This window comes from Pagrus pagrus (genome assembly GCF_965226575.1).
Source record: "Pagrus pagrus genome assembly, chromosome: 8".
Taxonomy (NCBI): Eukaryota; Metazoa; Chordata; class Actinopteri; order Spariformes; family Sparidae; genus Pagrus; species Pagrus pagrus.
In genome coordinates this window covers 25,863,241-25,886,187 of record NC_140192.1, presented here as the reverse complement: position 1 = coordinate 25,886,187, position 22,947 = coordinate 25,863,241, and the positions used below count along the sequence as shown (strand labels likewise).

Sequence of the window (22,947 nt, the reverse complement as noted above, 5' to 3'; positions counted from 1 at the left end):
AAGTATGTATTTGTGACCTGTTTTTAAAAATGTATGTCTTCAGTACAAAGCCACAGAGAGAGTGGGTTGGGAAGACAGACACACATTGCTGGTTTTGGTATTTTCATGGGATTTATTAATAATTACAAAAAATTGAATATCACCAGCCTTATCCTTTTAAAAGTTAAAAAGATTAGCTTAATCTCTTTTGTTTATCTTGACATAACTAGCAGCCGCACCCTCTCTGCTACCATCCCCTAGTAGCAGAGAGGGTGCATGGACAGAGGGGTTGTTTAGTTAAATATGTTAGTCTAGTCTAGTTACACTCATTGATCCTTTATCTGACTGACATTTGTGCAAGTTATAATCTATAGCCTCTACCACTGCTCTGAAACCAACAGAATCAAAAGAGTCAGCTTGCTAGTTCAGGGTGACTGAACCAAACCTTTCCATCTTCCCTTTTCAAATTTAACAAATAACCTACTGGTCATAACTACACACAAACACACAAAACCACGCTGTTTACAGAATTTTATGATAACTGTGATTGGATATGACGCTCATTTTATCCAATGATAATGTTTGGTCGAAGTAGCTTAATAACAAGAATTACATTTAAAGAAAATATGCAGATGGTAGGAACAATAACTCTTTGGTACATTGCAGGTATGTATTTGCAATCACAACTACACTGTTATTACAGTGAGGTGTGGCCCTGGCTCCTCTCTTACATGACACAAGTGGAGAAATGGCTCTCTGTTATGACTCTCTCTCTGTTAGCTGAGTGCATGTCAGTGAGAAAGAGGTTGTAATTCTTCTTCATATCTTGATACGAGGCTCAGTAAACACTTTAGCTTTAGCATTTGACTTTGAGTGTGTGTGTGTGTGCCTATGAATGTGTGTGAGTAACAACACACTGTGATGTTGTCATAACTACCTGTTTATGAATGCAGCAGCTGTGACACCTTTTTAAAAAATGATCCTCGCTGTGTTTGATTTATGACTCAGCTCTTGGTGTCACTCTGAAGGCAATTACAAGCTATGAATGGATATTATATGCACGCACTGTCTCTGTAAGCACGACATTCTGCCAAGTGCTGGAACAGAAGCAATGCTTTTGAAAGAGCATCATCAGTTATGCTTTTGAGTGCTTGTGTGGGGAAGCATCGCATATTGTGTGTGAGTTTGTGTGTCGAGGTGAATTAGTGTCTGTGTGCGTTTCCAAGAACTATTGAGTTTGTTCTGGTATTGTGACTGTATACTAAATGTTTCTCCAAGCAAATGAAAGAAACTGTTTATGAAAGCTTGTGCCTTATGCTAAAATTTAGACTACACACACGGCCTCACATATCCAGTTTGTACCGGCACCGTAACGCCATGCTGTCTTCTGTAAAGCGCTTTGACCTAATTAGTAGCAACTCTGCTCAAAATATTTGCAAATACAGGGCCATGAGAATTAAGAATCCCCTTGATAGGCTCCTATACGTGAATGCAAATATACACCGACACACACAGATTCGTCAATAGACACAAAGACACACACACTTGGGCGTGCCTCCCTTGCCCCCCTTCCTGTTGTTCGATGTTGGTGTCTGCCAGAGGGCTTTGTAATCTGGAGGGGCTGTGGATCCCGAATCCCGGGCGGCCCACCATTGATTTATGTCATTGTGTGCATTTTCAGCCTCTCCAAAGGTCACCTTGTGTGTCTCCTTTGCTCTGCATTCATCTGCTGCTGCTACTGTTGTGCATTAGCTGCATTAGTTTCCCCATCACTCTTCAAACTCTATCTCAAAGCCCATCCAGCCTTCTGCATTCTCTCCAACAACCATATCGACTGACACGAAGGGAAGGCAGAAATATAATTTTGTTGTGAGGTTTGTAAAGACACTTGCCCACAATGCTCTAAACTTGCTCCATTTTTATACCGCGCTGTTGGAAATTGCCTGAGATTACCCCAGTCAGGGTGGAGTGAACAGAGAAACAGCTCATACGTTGACTTATTGTCAAATTGTCAGTGAAAGCCGTCACTCAGCCAAGCTTCAGGCTATGCTTATCCAAGCAGACAATACACAACCGCAACCAGAGAAAAAGGAGAATCTGAATTCAGACAGCAGTCGCGTTTGTCTGGGCCGGTAAACACGTAACACAGTAACTTCAATTAGAGTCAGTTATTATTGTCAGTCACCAGGTCAGCACAAGGTTATGTTTTTGCATATTTTGTTTGGGAGTCTGTTTCTAATCTCTGTCTCACTCATGTCCTTCCACAGAGTCTCTCGAGCCCACCTATCAGCAGCTGCAAAAGATGAAGCTGGACAAAAGTCCCTTTGTGGTGGTGTCTGTGATTGGCCAGGAGCTGCTGACAGCGAGCCACCACACAGCCTCTGTTGTGGTGCTGGAAGCCGCTTTGAAGATCGGCACATGCAGCCTCAAGCTCCGAGGTTCCGTCTTCTCAGCCCTCAGCAGCGCCCACTGGTCCCTGGGCAACACCGAGAAGAGCACTGGCTACATGCAGCAGGACTTGGAGGTGGCCAAGACCTTAGGTAAGAGGCCTGAAGTGGACAAACATAAGGCAAAATAAGCCTGATTATATTTGTTGTTGATTAACCTGTTGATTATATTTTAGATTCATTGTTTAGTCGCTGACATGTCTGAAAGTCAAAATCAAAGAAATATTCGATTTGCGATTATAAAAGCCAGAGAAAAATTGCATCCTGACTAGCCAGTGTTTGGCATTTTTGCTTCATAAATACTTTTAAAGATAATTTTTCCAAAATGTGATCAAAAATGTTGCTGATTAATGCTGAGTCAGTGTCTAAACTACTATATTACCCACTCCCGAAGTAAAATTTAGTGGACAGTCCGCCCTCGCTCTCCCCCTCTCGTCCACTGACATTCACACATGCTCTGCACAGAAACACAGAGAGATGTTCTCCGGTATTAGACCCCTCCTAAATTCACTGATTGTGATGCCACCTCTCCTTTTGACCTGAGGCCTACTTATGGCGTTGTTTCATTCAAGCTTGTAAATGCACCTGGTTGTAGTGGCGACATTCGGTACCATGTTGGTTTGATAATTTCAGTAGACCATCTAACTAATGCCAAGCGTCCTCCACACGCGGCTCTCTTGCTGTTGTGAAAACAGAATCAGGGGTGAAAAAATTGTTTTTTTGTGAGACTTTACCGCCAGTTAAGGTAAACTTTGAAAGCAATGTGTATAGGTGCTAATTTCAGATTTTGCATTTTACATTTTGCATTGCATTTATTAAGCGCCTCCAGGCTACTGACCACTCAAAGCACTTTGTAACACTTGTCACATTCATGACACAACATTTCACTGTAACACAAATCTTTTTTTTAATCCTTCATTTATCACAGTACAACCACTGCCTAATCATATGGCCCCTTTTTGGGGATAAGGGCTTTGCTCAAGGGCACCTCAGCTGTATTAATGACTGAGGGGAGGTCCGGGGATTGAACCAGCTTCCCTCCACTGCCCCATTCACACACGATGCCACATAAAGGCAGAGGCTGCCATGCAAGGTGCTGACCTGCTCATCAGGAGCAATTTAGGGTTCAGTATCTGGCCCAAGGATACTTGGACATGCAGCCAGGGGATCGGGGGATCCAACCACTGACCTTCTCATTAGTGGACAACCCACTCCATCTCCTGAGCCACAGCCACCCGGCACATTGTACCTGCTACACATCAGCATTTTAACACTGTCACTGTGAGTAGCATTTAGCTCAAAGCACCACTGTGCCCAAGTCTAGCCTTAAAGAGCAAGACTCTTAGTTTTGTTCTTGTCTTTCTTGAAGAAAACTCGACACCATTTTACAAAATATTTTCTAAATGTCATGCAGTGAAGGAGTAAATAAAAATAATTGTGTTTACCTGGGACAGCTTTCTTGTCCATTCGTGTTTTTCTCCATTTGAGTGTCTTGCACCAAAAAATCTTTCAATCTGCAAGAAAGTTCCAGGATTTGACCCATTTCTGTGCTCATAAATAGATGTTACTTATTGCGAGTGTGGATACGCTGTGTGGGTGTTAATACAGGGAGTGGAGAGCGGGACAGTGAGGAGAAGAAAAAAGAATTGAGGGAAAAAAATGAAAAGAGAGTGGCACAGACTGGCTCCACTCTTCTCACCCCCACACAGTTTGACACATGACTGGGCAGAGCAGCTGGAGATAAGGAGCTGTGGTTCGCAGGTGGAGCACAGAGACTTGCGCTTTACTTTGGCCCTGTCTGTGGGGCCTCTCTGTCAGGCAGAAATAATAAGGCTTTCCCCTCTCACCCTCTGGAGCATTGAGATCAACACTACCAGCTGTCAGGGAAGCTGCTCTACTGTGGAGAACGTATAACGGCCACTTTCCCTTTTAAGGGTGCAGCAGCATAGATGTGGTTCATCACACTGCTGTTCAACAGTGGCGGTGGGATGATGGGAAATAAACACCAGTTGCTTTGTAATCACAGAGGCTGTACTGTAAATATGCTTTGTCGGCTGTTTTCATTTCCCTTCTTCATGTCTTGGGTTTTTCCTCTTCAGGTGACCAAACAGGGGAATGCCGCGCTCATGGGAATCTGGGCTCGGCATTCTTCTCCAAGGGAAACTACCGTGAAGCGCTGACCAACCATCGCAACCAGCTGGTTCTGGCCATGAAGCTGAAGGACAGAGAGGTAAGAAGCACACGCTCAGTGGGTTTGAAAGCAGTTACAGAAGTCAGAAATTGATAGAGCTGGCTTACTGTCACTGCAGAGGACAATGAATCGAGGTTAAAAAGTTATTTTTTCTCTGAGTCTCTTATCATGTTGTAGGTGTGGGATTGTGCTGTGCCCAGCATTCCTCTGTTCTGGCTGTTTAGAGGGTATCTGAAGGAGGCGTCTGAAGGACACAGAGATGCTGCTGCTCTTTGTCTATTTAAAAACATGGGTGTCAAGTTGGTGGGGAGAACAGATGAAGGTGATGGGGGGAGGAGAGATAGTGAGGCAGTTAAGGAGAAGGCCAATGGGATACGCTCAGCAGCTGGCTCACCTTATTATCAATGCAGAGCATTTATGCAGATATGCAGATGTTTATCTGGTCCATGTAGTGGTAAGTCTGGGGTTTTGTAACATGCGCCTGTTTTGGAATGTAATTTACACAGATTAAGTTGTATGAATATGGGGCAAAGAGAGAAAAAGAACAGTGGGAGGGAAAGAAGAAACATTAAGGAGATGGAGAGAAATTAGCAGACAGACTGATCCGCCTTTCTACTCTTTGGTGCCCTCTCTTCACCTTCACTCTGTCTCCTACTCCTCTCTCTGTGGTCATTGTTGGGGGGGTGACAGGTGCTTGTTCCAACACAATTCCTGTCACACAAGGAGAAGAATGGCCTCCGTTTCCCCTTCATTCCTTATCCTCCCCACCAGGCCCGGCAGGCCTGCTTGTTTGTGTTCCCTGATATCGGGAGACATTAAAACAGTCCAGTCAAACGCAGCACAATGCGCCAGGATGAAGCTAACGGGTGAAGAATGAGGCCAGAGGTCCCTTTGACATCTCTGCCTCCCACAGTTTGAGGATGTGTGCAGAGCAGAAGTATGATTATGAGTCTGCAGACACCGGTGCCAAAAACCTCTGTCTTGTAATGAGGTTAGAGAGAGAGATGGGTGAGAGACATAGATTACGCATGCAAGGTCTTTAGTGTCTGCTCTGAGGTTTTGACTGCTCTGCACATGGTTGGCCTGAGTAGTAATTGTAAAAGTGTATTTGTGTTTTTCTTGTGTTTGTGTATGCGTGCAAGTGTGTGTATACCCACTACTATATCCAATATGCAGACTAAAGCTGCATTTCCACCGAAATCATTTTGGTATAGTACCCCTTGAACCCTGCGTAACCCCTGGTAACTGTGCCTAAATGCGAGATCTGCTGTGTGGTTCCACTGTGGACAGTACCCTTACATTGTAAATGTAGGTGGGGTTGTTGCTGGCCGGCTTCAGGGTAACTGCTTTCACTTTTCCAGCAGTTGGAAATGAACAGCCATTACAAACTGCTATCCTTTTTTCTTTGCTCCGCTTGCATTCATCATCACTTTTCTGCCGCTCACACACATACACAGGTGTAGTTATTTGTTACAACAAGGAAACTAGCTTTACTTTATTCAAGGCTGCAGGCAGCAGGACAGAGACGACTCTGGCTGTTCCGACTGACCAATCAGTGGTCTGCAGTGTTTTAACTCCACCTTTTAGTATCGGATCAGTGTGCCAGGTTGACCACAAAACAGGATGGTACATAACAGTTATTTAGGTATCATCCACAACTTTTGACAATAGAAACGCTTATGGCTGTCAAAAGTATCGACACAATACTTTTTGATATTGTGTGTTTGAAAATATATTATATCCACATTTGATAGTATCAAAAAGTACCAAAGCTATAAAAAAACATTATTTTAATTCAAGCCTCATCCAGTATCAAATAAAACATATTTAAATCCGCTAGATTGAGATTTTTCTTTGGATCTGCATCAAATTTTACTTATTCATAGATAGCAGCCACCTAAATACGCTAGATTTTGTTCATTAACATCCATCCTTTTATCTGGATCTGAACCAAAAGTGAATGGGGTCTATTCTGCGCCGAGACTTATCCTCCATCCAAGTTTCGTGGAAATCCATTCAGTAGTTTTTTGTGTAATCCTGCTGCCAAACCGACCAACAAACAAACGGGCCCCAGCAAAAACATAACCTCATTGTCAGTGGTAATCAGGTTGTCAACTCAAGGCTGCACAGATTACATTTGCAGGTTGTTATTTTTTTTTCCAATTTTGTGTGCCAAGGACTTAATTTTGTTTTGCCGTGGTATTGTGAGAAGTATCGAGTAAAAATTTTTTAAACTAGCGTGTGTAAGTTTAAAATTCTGGTTTCGTCATAACCTCAGCACAGACTGGTACTGTGTGACTCTCCGCTGCACCACATTTTCACTGAGGCCTGCACTGCTCACATGTTGCTTCTTAGAGGAAAATGGACCACTCATGAGTGTCCTGGGGCCCAGTGGAGGTCATTGAACACCACTTATAGTTGCATCATATACAAAACCTCCCGATTGGCCCTGCATGGCCCACCCCACTGCCCGACCCCCCCCCCCCCCCCCCCCTCCCTCCTCTTGTTCCTCTGAAGGCCCCCTAATCAGAGTCATATGTGTGTCACACCACCTGGTCTCCCTCAGAACACACTGGAGCCTGGCGGATAGCTCATTACGGCCGGCCTGTTGTTTTTGTTTCTGATGTGGACGTTTTATCTGGCCTTTCTGAAGCTGAGGTCACTTCCTAGAGGCCGGGGACAGGATGTTGTTTCTGACTGGATTTCCAGTGGTGCGGCCTACAGTCAAGGAGAAGAGAGAGGGACTCAAACTGAATCTGTGCCATCGATCCCAATCCTCAGTGATATATGAATATGTGCCATATGTCAATTGAAACAACTTTAATTAGAGTGCAATGCACTTATTAGAATTTCCTGGAGACTTTAATGAAATCATATACAGTAAGATGTTTGATGTGATAAAAAGGACCTGGTGCAGCATGTGGCTTTGATATGACGTGGGATGTGGCTTTAGATTCTGTTGAGCTTCAGGTTTTGATCATGTGGGTAAAAAGCTTGAAAGATGAAAAAAAGACACATTTAAATGAACTCTGTGAACTTCTTACAGTTTGTGTGTGTGTATGTGTTTGTGTGTGGGCCTCACTTTGTAATCATCTGGTGTTATATTTATACAGGAAAATCCTGTAAAGGCTTATTGCAACTCTTACTCTTATTGTTTTGGCTATCATTCACATCGGTTGTGATGAGATCGTACTCATCAAGTAAAGTGTTGACATCTGGGCATCGCATGATATCACTGGAAGAGAAAATTGTGAGTGATAGCGAGTGATTGAGTTGTAAAATTACCCAAACTGTCTATTGTAAACATTCATTACAGTTAACAGACTGTACCTGTCGTTCTTACCATAGCTGTGCGCACAGGCATTTTTCTTTGCAATGTGAGGTGATTACAACATGGTTTAGATTATCTGAATAATACCAAAATTAGCGCATAATCCTCTAAGTATAGGTGATGCTCTCCTCTTGCCCGGACAATGTTATGACGGTTACTTTTTTATATCGTTAACTTAAGTCACTCTTACAAGCTCAGTGCAGAGTGAATGATATTCAGTAGCTGCTCAAACTGAGACAGATGGAAAACTCTCACATCGACGTCCTTAACTTCATCATCGAAAGGGGGTGGAAATCAACTCTTCTATCACTGCCAGTCGGAGCAGGGGTTGTTTATTACCCATGACTATTGAGAGTCATTTGACTGCAGAATGAATGCTGACTGTACCCTTTCCCACTGAAGACAAGCCACATGTTAGTGGGTGTTAGTGGGTTTTCTGTTCAGTTTGAAAGGGCTACAAGAACTCGGCTTGTTTACAGCCTGTCTGATCATTTGAACACTCGTGTTTTCTTCCAAGTTGGTCGAAGAACCATGTCTCCAGATCTTTGCAATTAAAATGTGTGAGTACAGTGTTATCATAAGTGGTAGAAATGATGGCCAAAGCTCAGAAAACCAGACACATTTGTAATAAACCAGTATGATAATTTTAGGAATGCCTTAAATGTAATATATTTAACCGTTACACGGTTCAGAAAAATCCTAATTTTTTTCAAGGTAATGGCGTGTTTTCATTTGGTCAGTATTTCACAATTTTAACCACACAGCATGAATGAAACTTTAATACATTACCTTGTCCATGAAAATGTCTGACTGAGTCACATCTCAAAGATTGTCATCTGCAGTTTTGGTTGTTTGATAAGAAGACAACAACTCCCACAATCCCCTGCTTCTTTGAATTCTTTGATTGAGAGACCGCTGTCGGCAGAAATGACGTACTGTTAGTTTAAAGGCAGCTGCACGATATAGTGTTATATGTAGACTGTCACAAGTAATAGTACCTTCTGTGTATGTCTGCTAATACCCATGTGTATGTCTCCCGTACCACAACTGATACTAAGTAGTAGTATAACTCAAAGCTCTCGTTTCCCACTTCAGCTACTAGTCTTCTCTATAGGATGAACAGCGGCCTGTGTGTGATGAAGGAGCAGAGAGAGACAAAAAACAGAGATTCCAGATGAGTGTTCTCTATAAATCAAGAGGCAGGACTGTAACTGGGTCCTGTTATATTAGTAAAGGAGACATGCATAGGAGCTCTTTTCATCTTCTAATAACCAGCAACGGAAATCTCATGTTGTGGCTCTTTATGGCATAATGCAGCAGAAAAAGCAGTCCTAGTGTTGGACACTAGCCTGTAACTGACCAGAAGACTCTGTTACATCAATAAATCATCCTGAATCTGACCAGGATACTCATCCATAAAGAAGAAGAAAAAAGAAAACAAAACAGAAAAGATGGCCGAGCTGGGGAAAGGCTCAAAGAGTGAGTGCTCTGTCATCCGCGACTGGGACTGGGAGCTGCGGTCCAAACCAGTGAGGTCATCATAGGCTAGCGTGAAGTTAGTGTTTTTCTTGAGCTCGCTGGAAATATTCTTAGCAGATTTTCAGCTGTCATATATACTGCAGATAGAACATAAACACACTCCCTAGTCTTTCTAGCTGTGTGTGTCTTTTCCAACTTCTGTTGTTGTCCCAGTTTCCACACCTGGCTTTATCCAAGGCCTGCCAGTAACCATCTTTAACAAAGGCCTTCTCTGTCATTGTGAAACAAAGCTGTTAAACTAGGTCTTTCCTCTCCAAGCTCCCTCTCTCGTCCCCCCTGTTTGTCTGTGACGTTCTCATCTTAAATAGTAGGTTTAACTAGAAGGAGGTAACCCCTAATTTCGGGTGTGAGTATTTAGGAGAAACTGAGGCGGGCTGGCAGTGGTGCACTCTGTAATTATGTCTTGTGTGATGTTGAAAAGAGTCTCCGCTGCTGACTCCCCCAACCCCAAGCTGAAATGGAAATCACGATCAGGGAAAAGTAAAAAGGATAAAAACAATGTTTTTTTCCATAGTCTCTGCAGTTCTGCTCTGCCTCCTACCACCATTCTCTCTCTTATTTTTTTTTTAACTCTGCCTTTGTTTATCTATGCTCTTTCTCGCACTCGCTCCATCTGCCGAAAGGAATTTACCCAAAGTTTGCCCCTCACTCTGAAAGTGACACGGACTATTTCATCATGGGTGTTTATCTTACAGCTAGTTCGGGCTGTATGGATCCTGCAGGACCCTTGTTGGTATAATGAGGCTGAGGGCTGAGAGATGAGCCTCAAAATAAAGGGTGAGGAGGAGGGCCAAGTGTGGGTGTTCCTCTTGTCAGAGTTAGGGTTTGTCAGTGTTTGTCAGCACTCTCGCAGAGGAGGGGATCATTAAGGAGTCATTAGGGGATGGACGTGTGCCTCCACCGCCTTTCTTGGGGCCCACTCTAATAGAGGATAGCAGAGGGGGGAACTTAGTACCCCTGTCTCTTTTCTTTAGCCTCCACTGCTTTACTGATTAAGAAGGATTTGGGGATGATTAGAGGGGCTAATTTAGTTGAAGTACAGGGTGGGGAGAGGAGAATGGTGTCAGACTTAATGAAAGACAACACTCACTGAGCACACTTCATAGGGCCAGGTAGTTTGTGAGTGCACTCAGCTGTTGATATTACTTTTCCAGTTAAACCACTATGAGCAGTACTACCACATACAGAAGTACCTGCTTCCTCACCTCCTGCAGGGCCAGACTGAGGCACAGAGCTGGCCATGGTGCAGCGGCTCTAACAGCATGTCCAGCCCACTGTGCCTTAATGACACACAGGCTCTCCTCGGCCCAGTGGTTTAGAACTGCTCTACAGCAGCTCGCTTAGCCATGAATCATGAGAAATGGACGGCAAGCTTCGGCCAATGGGCCATGACCAGAACTGGGAAGCGAGGATGTGTGTGTGTGTGTGTGTGTGTGTGTGTCTGTGTCTGTGTGTGTATGTGTGTGTATATATTAATGGGAGTGCACATCTGTGATCCGATATTCCAATGTCATGTGAATGTTTCATGTTCATGTTTGTCTTGGAACATTTCAGTGTGTTTGCTCAGAAATATTAACATTTCTCAGAAGGACATAGGATTGTAAAATGTATTTGTGTGTAAAATGGGAGATGTTTTTTTCACCTTAAAGGTTTGTTTGAACTGCTTTTGATTTATTGCTGTTGCAGCACATACACATCATTTTAAGAAAACGGCAGATGTGCTTGTGTGTGGGGTTGAAAATTAATGGTGATCATGTCATATAGCCTACTTTAGCTCTAAGGTATTGAACTATTGAAGAAAAATATAAGAGATAATCTTTGCAGTTTCATAAAGCGTTAATCAACTTTCTTTTGCAACAACCATCTGAGACAACCCTTTTATGCAACATCTCCTCATTAAAATATCAGCATATATTCAGCATTTTTCATCAGATTGCAGATGAAATAAACTTATTTTAAAAAATGTGCTACCTTAGCTCCGATGCAACACCCTCTTGCACAATAATATCTGATTGGTAACACAATTAATAGCCTATAAACAATGAATAATCTGAATCTGCTAATTCAGCCAAATTTAGCAATGTTTTGACCTATGATGGGTAAGTATATACATAAATTACTTAAATTATTCAATGTAATTACACAAACCTTATAGTTTCCAGAATACCATAATTGTACATGTTTGTGTGGTATAAAACACTTAAATAATGTAAAAACATCAAATTTATTTGTATTGAACCATGTTTTGTTGGCAACCAGCGCATCTTAAAAACACTACTTAAAATATATTCATCATCCTTTCTCTCCGTCCTGTATGAATTTATAAAAAAATAAATAAAAATAAATTAGCAATGGCTTTAAGACAGGTCGTTCACAACCAACAAATCACAAATATATTACCTCTTCTGTGAAGACTTCTCCCTGAGTCACATCCGATTTTCATCTGCGATGGTGGTTGCATGATCTCACTCTACTTCACAAGATCATCAAACCATGTCTTTTATTTTCATTGTTTTGATTGAGAGACCCCTAGTGGCAGAATTACATTCTCTGCATTAAAGGGTCATTCTAACTACTACTACTACTAATAATAATAATGTATACTTTGAAACCATGATAGTTACCCTACTGTGAAAATCTCTCTCTCTTACTATTGCATGTGTGTGCATGTGAGTGACATAAAGCATGTGTGAATGTGTGTGAACGTCTAACTGATGCCTCCAGCTATGATTTGTGCTTGTACAGGGTGCAGTGTAATGGTGTATGTACTGACTTACTGTGCCCCCCAACATACCGTTGACCCAGAACATGCAGCTCTTTGTGTGCATGCACAGCCAAATCAAGGTTTATCAACATGCACTTCCCGTGCGTGTGTATGCACACATATTCAAACGTGTGTGCGCGCTGTGCATTTGCTGCATTCGAGGTGACGCAGCTTTGTGTCTCCCCCAGTGGAGCATTTGGAAGGCTGTCAGAGAGACGAATGACTGCCGTTATATCGACTACTGCTCTCTGCCTCTCAGCTCCGTCCTCTCTCTCTCCTTCCTTAGTGCCCCATGCTCCATTTCTCCTTCCCTCCGCCCTTCCACTTCACCTCCGCTTCCTTTCTTTACTTCTCTTCCATCTTGCCCCTTCCCCACACCTCCTCATCCCCCCTCTTAATCTCATTTTTCTCCCCTTTCCTCCTGTTTGTCTTATCCGTTCTCCATTTTATAGAATCTCAAACCATGTCACCGTATTATGTGGGAGAGTGGCCTTTAGAAGGAGCAGACACAATCCACTTTTAAAGGATTCTCTGCCATGAGGGGCTTGGATTTTCAAATTGGCTCTACAAAGCTGAATGCTGTATGGACTTACTGATTAAAGTGTCAATACACAAACATCACAAGCCCCACTGCTAATGCTACTCTAACAAGACCTTAATCTAAACACTGCAGTGACCTGTGTAGATTGAACGGCTCACAGTCGGGAAGTTGAGTAATTTGTCTTGAATATTACACCTTGTCTATCTTTTGCTCCCTTGCCGCTCCAATCAAGGGCAATACAGAGGGACAGATTAGATCACAAATAAACAGTGACATGGTCACAGGAGACTCCCTCGCTCTCTGATACGCTGTTGTGGTGCACAATATGATTATAGATGACAACCAGCCGACACGTAAATAGTACTCATCAGAGGGAGGAGGGATTCCAGCGGGCTCTTTGGGGTTTCCACTGCACCACAGGACACCCGAGTATGCTATAGAGCTTTTAATCATTAGGAAAATCAAACGTCCGATCATTAATCTTAGCAGAGGGGCTTGATGTCACACGGCGAGGGGGATGAAGACGGAATGTGCCAACTCATCTTCCCTAGATAATGGCTGACGATAAGGGATGGAGCCCGATTAAAGGCGTCAGCCAGCGGAACGTTAGTTCACGTGGCTTTGATTGAAACGGATTGCGTGTCTGTGCAGCCAACTGAAGCACTCCCAATGTTTTGAGTGGTCCCATTATAGTTCTCACTATCAAGAGAGGCTGCAAGTGGCCCAAAGAGGCTGGCTAATGTTTTGGCTTGCAACCTGCATGATTAATTCATTATCTCATCTCATCAGGGTGATCCTCATTGCTGACTTGGTGATTCATTTTCACGCATACTCTGATTCCTGCCATCAGGGCATCTAGGTGTTATTCACTGGTGACTAAAAATGCATCAGACTCCAGACTTGGAGTGGACCTCCCGGTTAAACCTGGCACTCCCTCCTCTTCCTCCCCTCCGGCCTCTGTCCAGCACAGCCTTCATCCACGCTGGCCAGAGAGCCATTTAAAGCTCTGGAACTGCATCCCTTTCTCCAGTCCGATCGATAGTGGAGCTGTCAGCAAGACGAATGGAGGCTTTAGGAAGTCCATTTTAATGAAGGAGAAGGGGCGAGGGAAAGAGAGGTACTTGGAAAAAGGGGGGTTAGAAGGAGAGAGGGAGAGCCAGTGAAGGTGGTTACGAAGGAAAAAGGGGAGAAAAAAGGAAAGAGAGAGGCAGAGAAAGAATGTGTGTATGTGTTTATTGAACGTGTGTGTAGAATTATGTGTGTGCTGTGTAACACTGTCTCCAGTGACAGGGGTTGGGGAGGGGTGGACTGGGTTGATTTAGCTACAGTAAGACCTATTTCTAGCTCAGCAGTGTGAAATGGCTGCTTAGCTACAGTAACTTGTAAAGCACACCCCAACACAGAAACCTATATTAGTGGACTGAGGGGATTTCATCTGGCCGGCACACCAACACCACATCAAGTCCTCTGGCTCATGAATCATGTCAGCAGCTCTGTGGTAAAAAGATATTGTTGTGACAGGGGAGAGCTACAAATCCAAGGCAACTCCCTCCACAACTGCCCTCAACCAGCACACTGGCTCGCGTCAAAAGATTTGTGTACATCTGCATTCAGAAGCTGTCCTCTGCCGCAGACACTTAATTTTGTTGATGTTGTAGTTTTGTTTTCAGCCTGTTTAATAGGCACTCTGAGCTGATACCCTTTCCTTTATGTCAATATGTGGAAAAGGCTGCATGCTAATTGGTGATTAGGAGCTGAGGTCAGAGGTTAGGCACAGCCGGTGGTGTAGACCAACAATATCCTCCAGGCAATGGCCCAGCAGAACCCTGTTTTCACTCATTGGAGCAATTACTAGACCTGATTATTAGTCAGAGTGCCTGCAGGAACGATTGTCGATTTATGCATGTGGCCAAACACCTACTCTAGTCAGTCAGAGCTCTACCCATCAAGAGTGCTCATTAGGGCTAGGTGGTCCGGCCAAAAAATAACATCATAATCTATAACTATCATTATCCAAGATCTAAAAACTATCTGCCGACTTGAAATAGCCTTTGAATTCTTTCAAATTGCCCCATTAAGACACAATTTTGCATTTAAGATAGTTCTTTTGTGGCACAAGCTCCTCATCCACCATGTTGCTAGCTATAACTCACCTTTCTTTATTTACATGACGTCACCCAAGGAAGAGCCACATGAGATTTTATTTTGAGAATTTGTCCAATCAGAATAGCCATCTACTTGGCTAAATCTATAAGTCTATTAGTATGTTCACATAATATTGATCTGCTAGTTAGTGAGCTTGTCCTGTTTTAAGGAGCAACTCAATGTAGTACTGTGTCACCTGAGCTATTGACCATTGTGCTAGCTTTCTCTACCTTAAAGGAATGTATGAATGCATGCTAACCAGCTATCTCTGGCCCATCCTAGCCACAGCTCCTGGGCTAGCAGTGTAAACACCAACACACCCCCAGTACTCTGAGCCCCCCCACACTGGACTGCTTAAGTAACTAAAGTTAGCTACAGTTAGCAGCAGTTAGTTACTCTAGTGATGTGCTGGCCCCTGTTTGTTTTGAGTATACATTTAACAAGAGGCCAGTTCTCACGTATTGCACCATAAACATTTCTGCATTAAAACATCTAAAAAGGACCAGACCACTGTTATATATTTTGTTTGGTTGTGTACTTAAATTATCATATATGTTTCCAACAATTCGTCTTTTTAATCAAAGTAAGGGTCCGTTTCATTTGGCTGCCTGTTGCTCTTACTTCCAGGAAAACATTAAATGATTCGTCAGAGAGTGAGGAAGAGGTCTTATGTTGTCATCGTTTATTGATTGAGAGACCTCTAGTGGCAACAATCACATACTGGGAAATTTAAATAGGTCAATCAGCAATGTGTGTGTATCAATCTTCAGATGATCTTAGAATGTATATGCACTTCTTTGGCTTTGTGTGCTGGTTCCTGTTACCAGTACGTGAGATGTTTACATTACAAACACTCAGCACAATGACAAAGAAAGGAGGTACAGCAAGTTCATTCTCATAGTGCAGTAAATTATGTTCTTCCAGCCCTTTCTCCAGGATGCATTGTAAAGAAATGCCCCTCCTCCATCTGTGCTCTCCCTTCCTCAGATCTTTAAAGACCAAACTCAAAGATAGGAACCAGATTAGTCCTCAGCGCTCGCCCATCTGTAAAATAGAGACGAGCTTGTCCTCAGAGATAAGGTGAAATTCAGATGGCGCGCTGGAGTTTCGAACAAGTCTGTGTGTGCTTTTGGGGAATGGATTCTGTATTACGAGGGAACAAGGGGTCTCCCAGGGAAAGAGAGGTCAGCGCAGATACAAGCGTTTGATGTTTGCATTATATATAACTGCGGCACACAGTGGGATGTTGGAGACGGCATTTTTGCAGGGTGAGGAAATGGTCTTCTGCAAGACTCCCTGACATCACGCCAAAGATGAGATTATAGCTCCTCAGTTTGGCTCGGCTCAAGTATCCTAACATCGCCTATACACTGAGACTTGCTCTCTTTCTCTTTCTCACTCTGTCTCTCTCCATCTTTAGCTTTTGTCCTGGTTACAGCAGTGTCAGCATTCTTGTCCCTGTGGCACAGTATCCAGACCTTCCCCACTCTCTCTTGGACGGCAGCCCTGTGTCTGTATGAGGAGGTGGAATGTGTCTTTGTGGAAAGCGCTAAGAGAAAGCAATAAAATGGAGAGAAAATACGAGGCCCCAAGTGAGTGAAATGAAAGTACTCCATCTTAGGAGGGGACGGAGGCCTACGGGTTCTGCTTATACTTGACCTTGCAGCACACACAGTATGGTCCCTAAATAACAGTCGACACAGGCCTGAGCTGGCTACACATCAACGTCAGAAAAGGCTCCAGAACGTGCTGTCTTAAATCGAGAAGGGACCAAGTAGAATCAAGGTTGTAAAATATTCAGTAGAGGGCCCAGAGGTAAAGACTGCTCTGCTTTTTTATTGTAGCCAGACTCAATTTTGAAAAGTTAGTAGCTAATGTGGGCGCTTGTCAGCAGATTTAATTGCGGCCATTGGTTTTTGCTTGTGGCAAGGTGTGGCCATCTCAGGTTAGAAGTATGTGGTTCTTTGTTGTTGTGATTAATGCTTCATAACAAATCCAAATGCTGTGCTCATTTCATGAAATGAATTGAAGGTTCTCTGGTACAGGATATAAATCCTCCACACCAGACTCTACGACTCAAAACAAACAAACCTTACAACAAATTAAGAAATTACCACAATATACATCACAATATTTCCATGAATAATTACAAATTTGCTTTATAATTATACAAAATATCCTTTCTTGACAAGAATTGATTTTCTTTTAAAAGAGTTGACGGACACCATTAACACCACATCACACCATTATGTGATGTGGTGTTGGTGTTGGTGTTATGTGACATCCATCACGTTAAATCAGATGTTGTGATGTCAACAACCAAAATTATGTTTTGAGATAGCAGTTCTACAGAAGGGTGACAAACAAAAAGGACAACAAAAAAGTTTCATGTTTCTAAACGTTTCACCTGTCTGTCAGTAGACTTGGCATCCTAAGTAACCTGACTAATCCAATAAAACAATCGCTAGACAAGAGACTTTTTATGAAAATTATGAAGTTACTATTTCAAGCAATTTCAACTTTGACTTAATCCAAAATGTTTTCTGCCACTGCAGGTTAAGTTTTCATATCCTATCAGTGGTTGAGGATGAGCTGTTATCGCTGGGCTTATTCAGTTATCAGTTCTTTGTCACCATCCTCGTCCATTTCCTCTATCTCTTCCTCAGGGACGACTGTTTCAATCAAAACTTAAGTTTCTGTAACACTTTTTGATCTTTTGAAGTTCATTGGCTTCATACTTTCTAGCTAACTCTAGCTCAGAGCTCAAAGTGTGTTTTGGTCCATTCTCTCTCAACTTTTTTGTGGAGCCTGGAGCACCTTTTCTGCTATGAGTTGATCAGAGGTTCTTCTTTATGTTTTGTGATTGGACTGCCTTGGTGCAACGCAGTTATGCTGTTATCATCATTGTTGTTGTGTGAAAAAAGTAGCGACTGCTTGGGCTGAATTTTTATTTCCCACACATTCTCCTAATTACATTTTACAATTCACATCACACATATCTATTGCCCTAATGCTCACCCCCCCTCCCAGTATCTAAGAATACCTACGGTGGCTGCTACAGTAAAAACATGAAAAATGCAAAAGTCCCTCTCTAGAGCCAGTGTTTGATTTGTCTGTTCATGGTTCATGTTCAAAAGAGGACCCGCTCCCTCTGTAGATATAAAACAACAACGCAATGGTTAGTTTCTGTAATGCAAACATTATGAATAATTATGAATACTGTATTGTCTGTATATGTCTGCCAATAAATCATCCTAAATTTTACACACTGGACCTTTAACTCAAAATAAAAGTGTGTCTCCCTGTTTTTTACCTGAACAACATGCAGAGGAGGTGGTGGTGCTTTTTTTTCCTTTTTATCGCTGACTAGTGCCTGCAGTCTTCCTCTTACTCTGCATAAAACCCCAACTACCTCCAGAAATAAGATATGTTGCTCAAAAGAGAGATCCCAGGCTTACAAAAAGTGCACATTCTTTACTGCTGCTCATAAAGCCAATTGCTATGAGTGCATGGTGATAATTGAAGATGACTCACATGAGCATATAAACATGGTGGTGAAGTGGATTTGGGCTGTTTTTAATGTTATCAGGACCGTAAGACGACACTGTTTGAGAGATTTTAGTAAGTAAATACAATTTAGAATCTAAAAATGAGGAAGCAAAAACATAATTTTGAGAAGTAAAGTGGACACATCTTTTATCCTTGACTCTAGAAGTGATTCTTCGTTTAATAATTTTCCTGCAAAATGACCAACATTGGCTGTTTTACAGTGTTTGGTATCAGATTTGCTTCTACCGACCGTATACAGCTGCTTGGGTGTATTATGCTTTGTGATTGTGCTGATGAAGAGAGTGTTTGCCGTGGTCGTGTGTGTGTAATGAGTTGGGCATCTGTGAATATGTGCATGGGCACGTTTTTGACTTCATCGCCATTCAGAGAGGCTTAGCGTGATTAGCGTAGTGTGATCCTCTGAAGAGTTAATGATGAGAGAAGCAGTAGCTCCACAGAGGCCAATCACACAGCAGCCTCTGACAGCATGTGGAGGCTTATCTTACTCTACGTGTATTGTCCATGTCTGTGTGTGTGTGTGTGTGTGTGTGTGTGTGTGTCTGTGCGCGCGTGCCTGTGTGTGCACTGCATGGGTTTTAATGTGTGGGAACATATATGATGGGATTTCAGCTATCATTTCTCACATGACAGTGTTTGTTATCATCTCCCCTGAACACCATTAGAATATGCATGATTTCTTTGTCGGGATGTTTGACATTTGGGGGTTTATGGACATACAAAGCAGAATTTATAATCATATAGCTTCATTATGCTGGTGTCAGACATGGATCCAGCTCAGGAGGGGCTCTTGGTACCTCCGGGTGTAGTTCGGGGCTACACAGCACACTGAAAGGCTGAGGGCAGTTTCCCCCTCCCCAAACTCCAGGGGACTGACTGACAGGCTTAATGACACTGTCGGGGTTACAGCACGTCTCCGACTCATTTTCGAATGTGATTGAAGTTCGCAGTGGGTAGCTTTTCATCAGTGTTGAGCAGACAAAAGGGACCTTTTCCGTGTTGTCTTTGTATGTGTGTGCAGTTTGTGTGTTTGCACATTTATGCCTGCAGTTCTGAGGAGATGCACAAGAGAGAAATCGCTTTATGCTTATTATCCGGCCTGTGTTGGAATCTCACATTCTCAGAGATGATGAGATTGGTATGGGCTTGTCTCTGGTGTGTACTCTGCTTGTTTATTGCACACCATATGTATACACTGATGGACTTGCAGGCAGAAACTGCACAGATAGGAATCTTTGTCTGGGTCAGTGTGTCATTAAACCAGGTTGCCTTTGTGTAGTACCCAAATCTACAGGAAGACTTATTACTATGAGTACAGAGTAGAGATGTTTCGGTACCATTTTTTCCTTCCCGATACCTGGGCTTTGGGTACCGATGTGATACCAGTGCGTGTTTAAAAAAATACAAAATAAATAAATAGAAGAAGATTTTAGTTTTCCTTTTAACAACTGTATATACTACTAAGCCTGTATGAATGTTATATGATTGCTATCATTGTTGTATTGCCTGGCTCAGGTAAAACCTTGCAGAGATTGATTGCTGTACAATATTATTTTATTATGTGTTTTGACAGTCAGTCATAACTGAAAAAGAACAAATAAAGAAATCTTGGAATAAATAACAATTCCCAAAAAAACAGAAAAGAAAAAGATCATGTTTTGGCTTAGAATACCTGTGAATACAGGTATTCTGGAGGTATTCTGGAGATGTCCCCAGGTCTCATCAAAAACACCCAGTATTGTAGCCACGAACATAGCTTGAGATGTACTGACTTTTTGTTAAAAATTCAAGTTATTCTCGCCACAAACATGGCTGGAAATTGTCCCAACGTCTACTTAAAAATATCCAGTGGTGTCGTGCTTACAAATGTTGAAACGCAGTCTTGAACTGCGGTCACTGGCTTGGCAGCCTTCTATATAAACATTTTATCCTGCCAACTAGGCTGTAGTTTGTCATGTTTTTAAGAATTTCACCATCTGACTAATGGCTTTCAAACCTTTTGCCAGGGGAGTGCCTTGGATCTTCTGTGTTCCCCAGCAAAGAGCACCTTCCTCACATTTTGTTTGAACTTCTGAGTACTGACTCTTTCTTTCTGTTATGTAAAGAGTGAATTCTTATTTAGTCTCTAAAGTCTGTTTGTCCATTGGCTGTACTGCTCAGTGGACGCTTGCTAGTCTCTGGTTACAGTCCACCTCAGTTTAGGCCTGAGCCATTCATGGCTGCAGATGTGGGATGAGTCATGTAATAGTTGTTGGTGTTGGCTCAGCTGTACCTCTAGCCCCCTCCTCCTTCTCACTCTTTCTTTCTCATTTCCGCCCCTTTCCTCGCTCCCCTTTTTCTCAGGTCCTCTCAACCAGCCCACTCGCCTCTGTTAAGCAGCAGTTAGGCACATGTTATGGCTGTGAAGTCTGCGTCCTGTCACTTAATGGCAGCACAAAACGTGGCCTGTGATTGCTCCATCACTCCGGTGTGAAGAGGCCAATCCAACACAGACAGAAATCCACTTTGTCCAAAGCCACAGTGGTGTTTTTCCTATCATTCTCACGCTTGACTGTTGGGAGTAGAATTCGATTTGTGCTTATGTGTCTGCTCTGAGTCAGCTGACACTCTTCAGCTCTTGCTCAGCATACAAAGTTTCCCCCACCTTGAGCACCTTCTTTTAGCTTCAGCTTGTCCTCAGTGGGGAGAGTTTAGCAGGGCCAAATATTCCTCCTACGCTGGCAAATCTCCCTTCTTACATTGCGTGACCTGAACACAACAGGCATTCCAGAAAAATCAGGCCTTCAAATTCCAATACAGTCCCTGCAGAGTGTTTGGTAAACATATTCGCCTCTCTGCTCTCTGTCTCTTTCTAGCTCTACCTCCTTATTCCTTGAGCATTTATTTTCCCTCCATTAGGATGTGTTGCTCTTTTTTCCTTTGGTAAAGTAGCAGAGACAGATGTGTGTTTGTGTGTTTTTTGTGGGCACAGGGATGGTTGTAAGTGCAGAAAGCGGCTCTAAGCAACATCTCGGATGGCTCGGCTGAGATGCCAACTTAATTTGTGGCTGAAGGGCTGTAACAAAACCCAATCACCCTTTCACTGTGGCTTCTATTCCGCCAGAGGTGAGAGATACAATCAGGGCCCCTGCTAGCAACTATTTACCCTCCCTGTCAATCAGAGTCCCGCGGCGTGCGCTCACAGCTGGAGGCATCACTGGCAGGTGGCCCAGCTTTACCCGGAAAACAAGCCTTAAAAGCAACGATTATTTCCTGATCGTCCCTTCCTGTCTCATCCGCACACTACAACTTCGCCCGTCCTTGATCTCTCATCCGCTATCATCTTTATCTTTCTGTCTGTCTGGTTCTCGGTTGTCCATATTACCTGAAATTAACGGCATCAGTGGAGCTCCTTTGTGCTCTCCTGGGAAATATTGGAATTAAGGAAACTAATTAGGAAATTTTGGTTTTGATCCTCCTGCCTTTACACACCCACACACCTCACGCACACACACATTCAGAGTAGGGACACAGTCCCCCCAGGAGGTAGATGTGTCTTGCATGGGACATGGAAAGGAATGTTCCTGGGATTTGGTTTCCATCATGCTGCACTAAGGGAGCTTACCGTCCTCATGGTTCTAAATCTTTGTCACAGTGGGAGGTAGTGTGTGCACACGTGTTTTTGTGCATGTGTGTGTACGTGCGCATACGTGCATAATATGTTCATGGATGTAATAATACAGCCCAGTAGTGAGATCCTCTTTTGAGTCTTTATCAGTCGTACCAGTTCTGTCCGCCTGGGGCTAAAACGAAGGATCCAGTGGTGCTGAAAGCATGGGGTCAGTCTGGTGTAGCTTGGAGGAGCCACAGTCTATGGAGCAGTGAGGTGCAGAGCTGCTTTGGAGGGACAGCCCGGTTTTTTGATACCACCAAGTGCTGGTGTTGATGCTGTGTTCTGCAGGCTGCCCAGGCCACAGTAGCCACCCTCACCAGGCTTGTAATTACATTTGGGATAGAAAAGCACAGAGGGAGGAAAGGATTTAAATGGTTTGTGTGCTGGGCTGGAGGTAGAACGAGGTTCTGTCTGTCTCGCAGCTGCATGTCACTGCAAATTTATTTGGCCAGCACTTCACAGCATGATGACTAGAGTCAGTAGAAGTCTTGATTGAGCTGGCTATTTAACTTACAGGTGACAGATGGGAGGTTATTTCGATTTTGGTTGTTTTTTTGTTATAGATGTTGATGGACTAAATAGAAGTAAACATTGATCTACCCTCGGGTTACACAATACATTTGGTAACCCTTGATTTGTCAGCAGGGCTGTCTCTTGAATTTACCCATCATGTGGGAAATATTTTGACATTTCTGTTCCTTATTTGATCAACTTTCATTAGTAAGTAATATATTAATAAGTCTGGCTGCTCTGCTCAAAAGTGAAACTAGTTCTCTGGCCCACTGGGGGGC

The 22,947-nt window shown here is 43.0% G+C and overlaps 1 protein-coding gene across 4 annotated transcripts in view; it reads left to right on the top strand.

The window, feature by feature from the left end:
* Positions 1 to 22,947, top strand: part of LOC311261987 (tetratricopeptide repeat protein 28-like) — a 199,026-nt gene that overhangs the window by 124,386 nt on the left and 51,693 nt on the right. For all 4 annotated transcript variants that reach the window (XM_084361064.1, XM_084361063.1, XM_084361066.1 and 1 more), the window contains 2 exons: positions 2,247 to 2,519; positions 4,526 to 4,656. In XM_084361064.1, the coding sequence (XP_084217190.1) occupies positions 2,247 to 2,519; positions 4,526 to 4,656 (404 nt within the window). The remainder of the gene's footprint in view (positions 1 to 2,246; positions 2,520 to 4,525; positions 4,657 to 22,947) is intronic.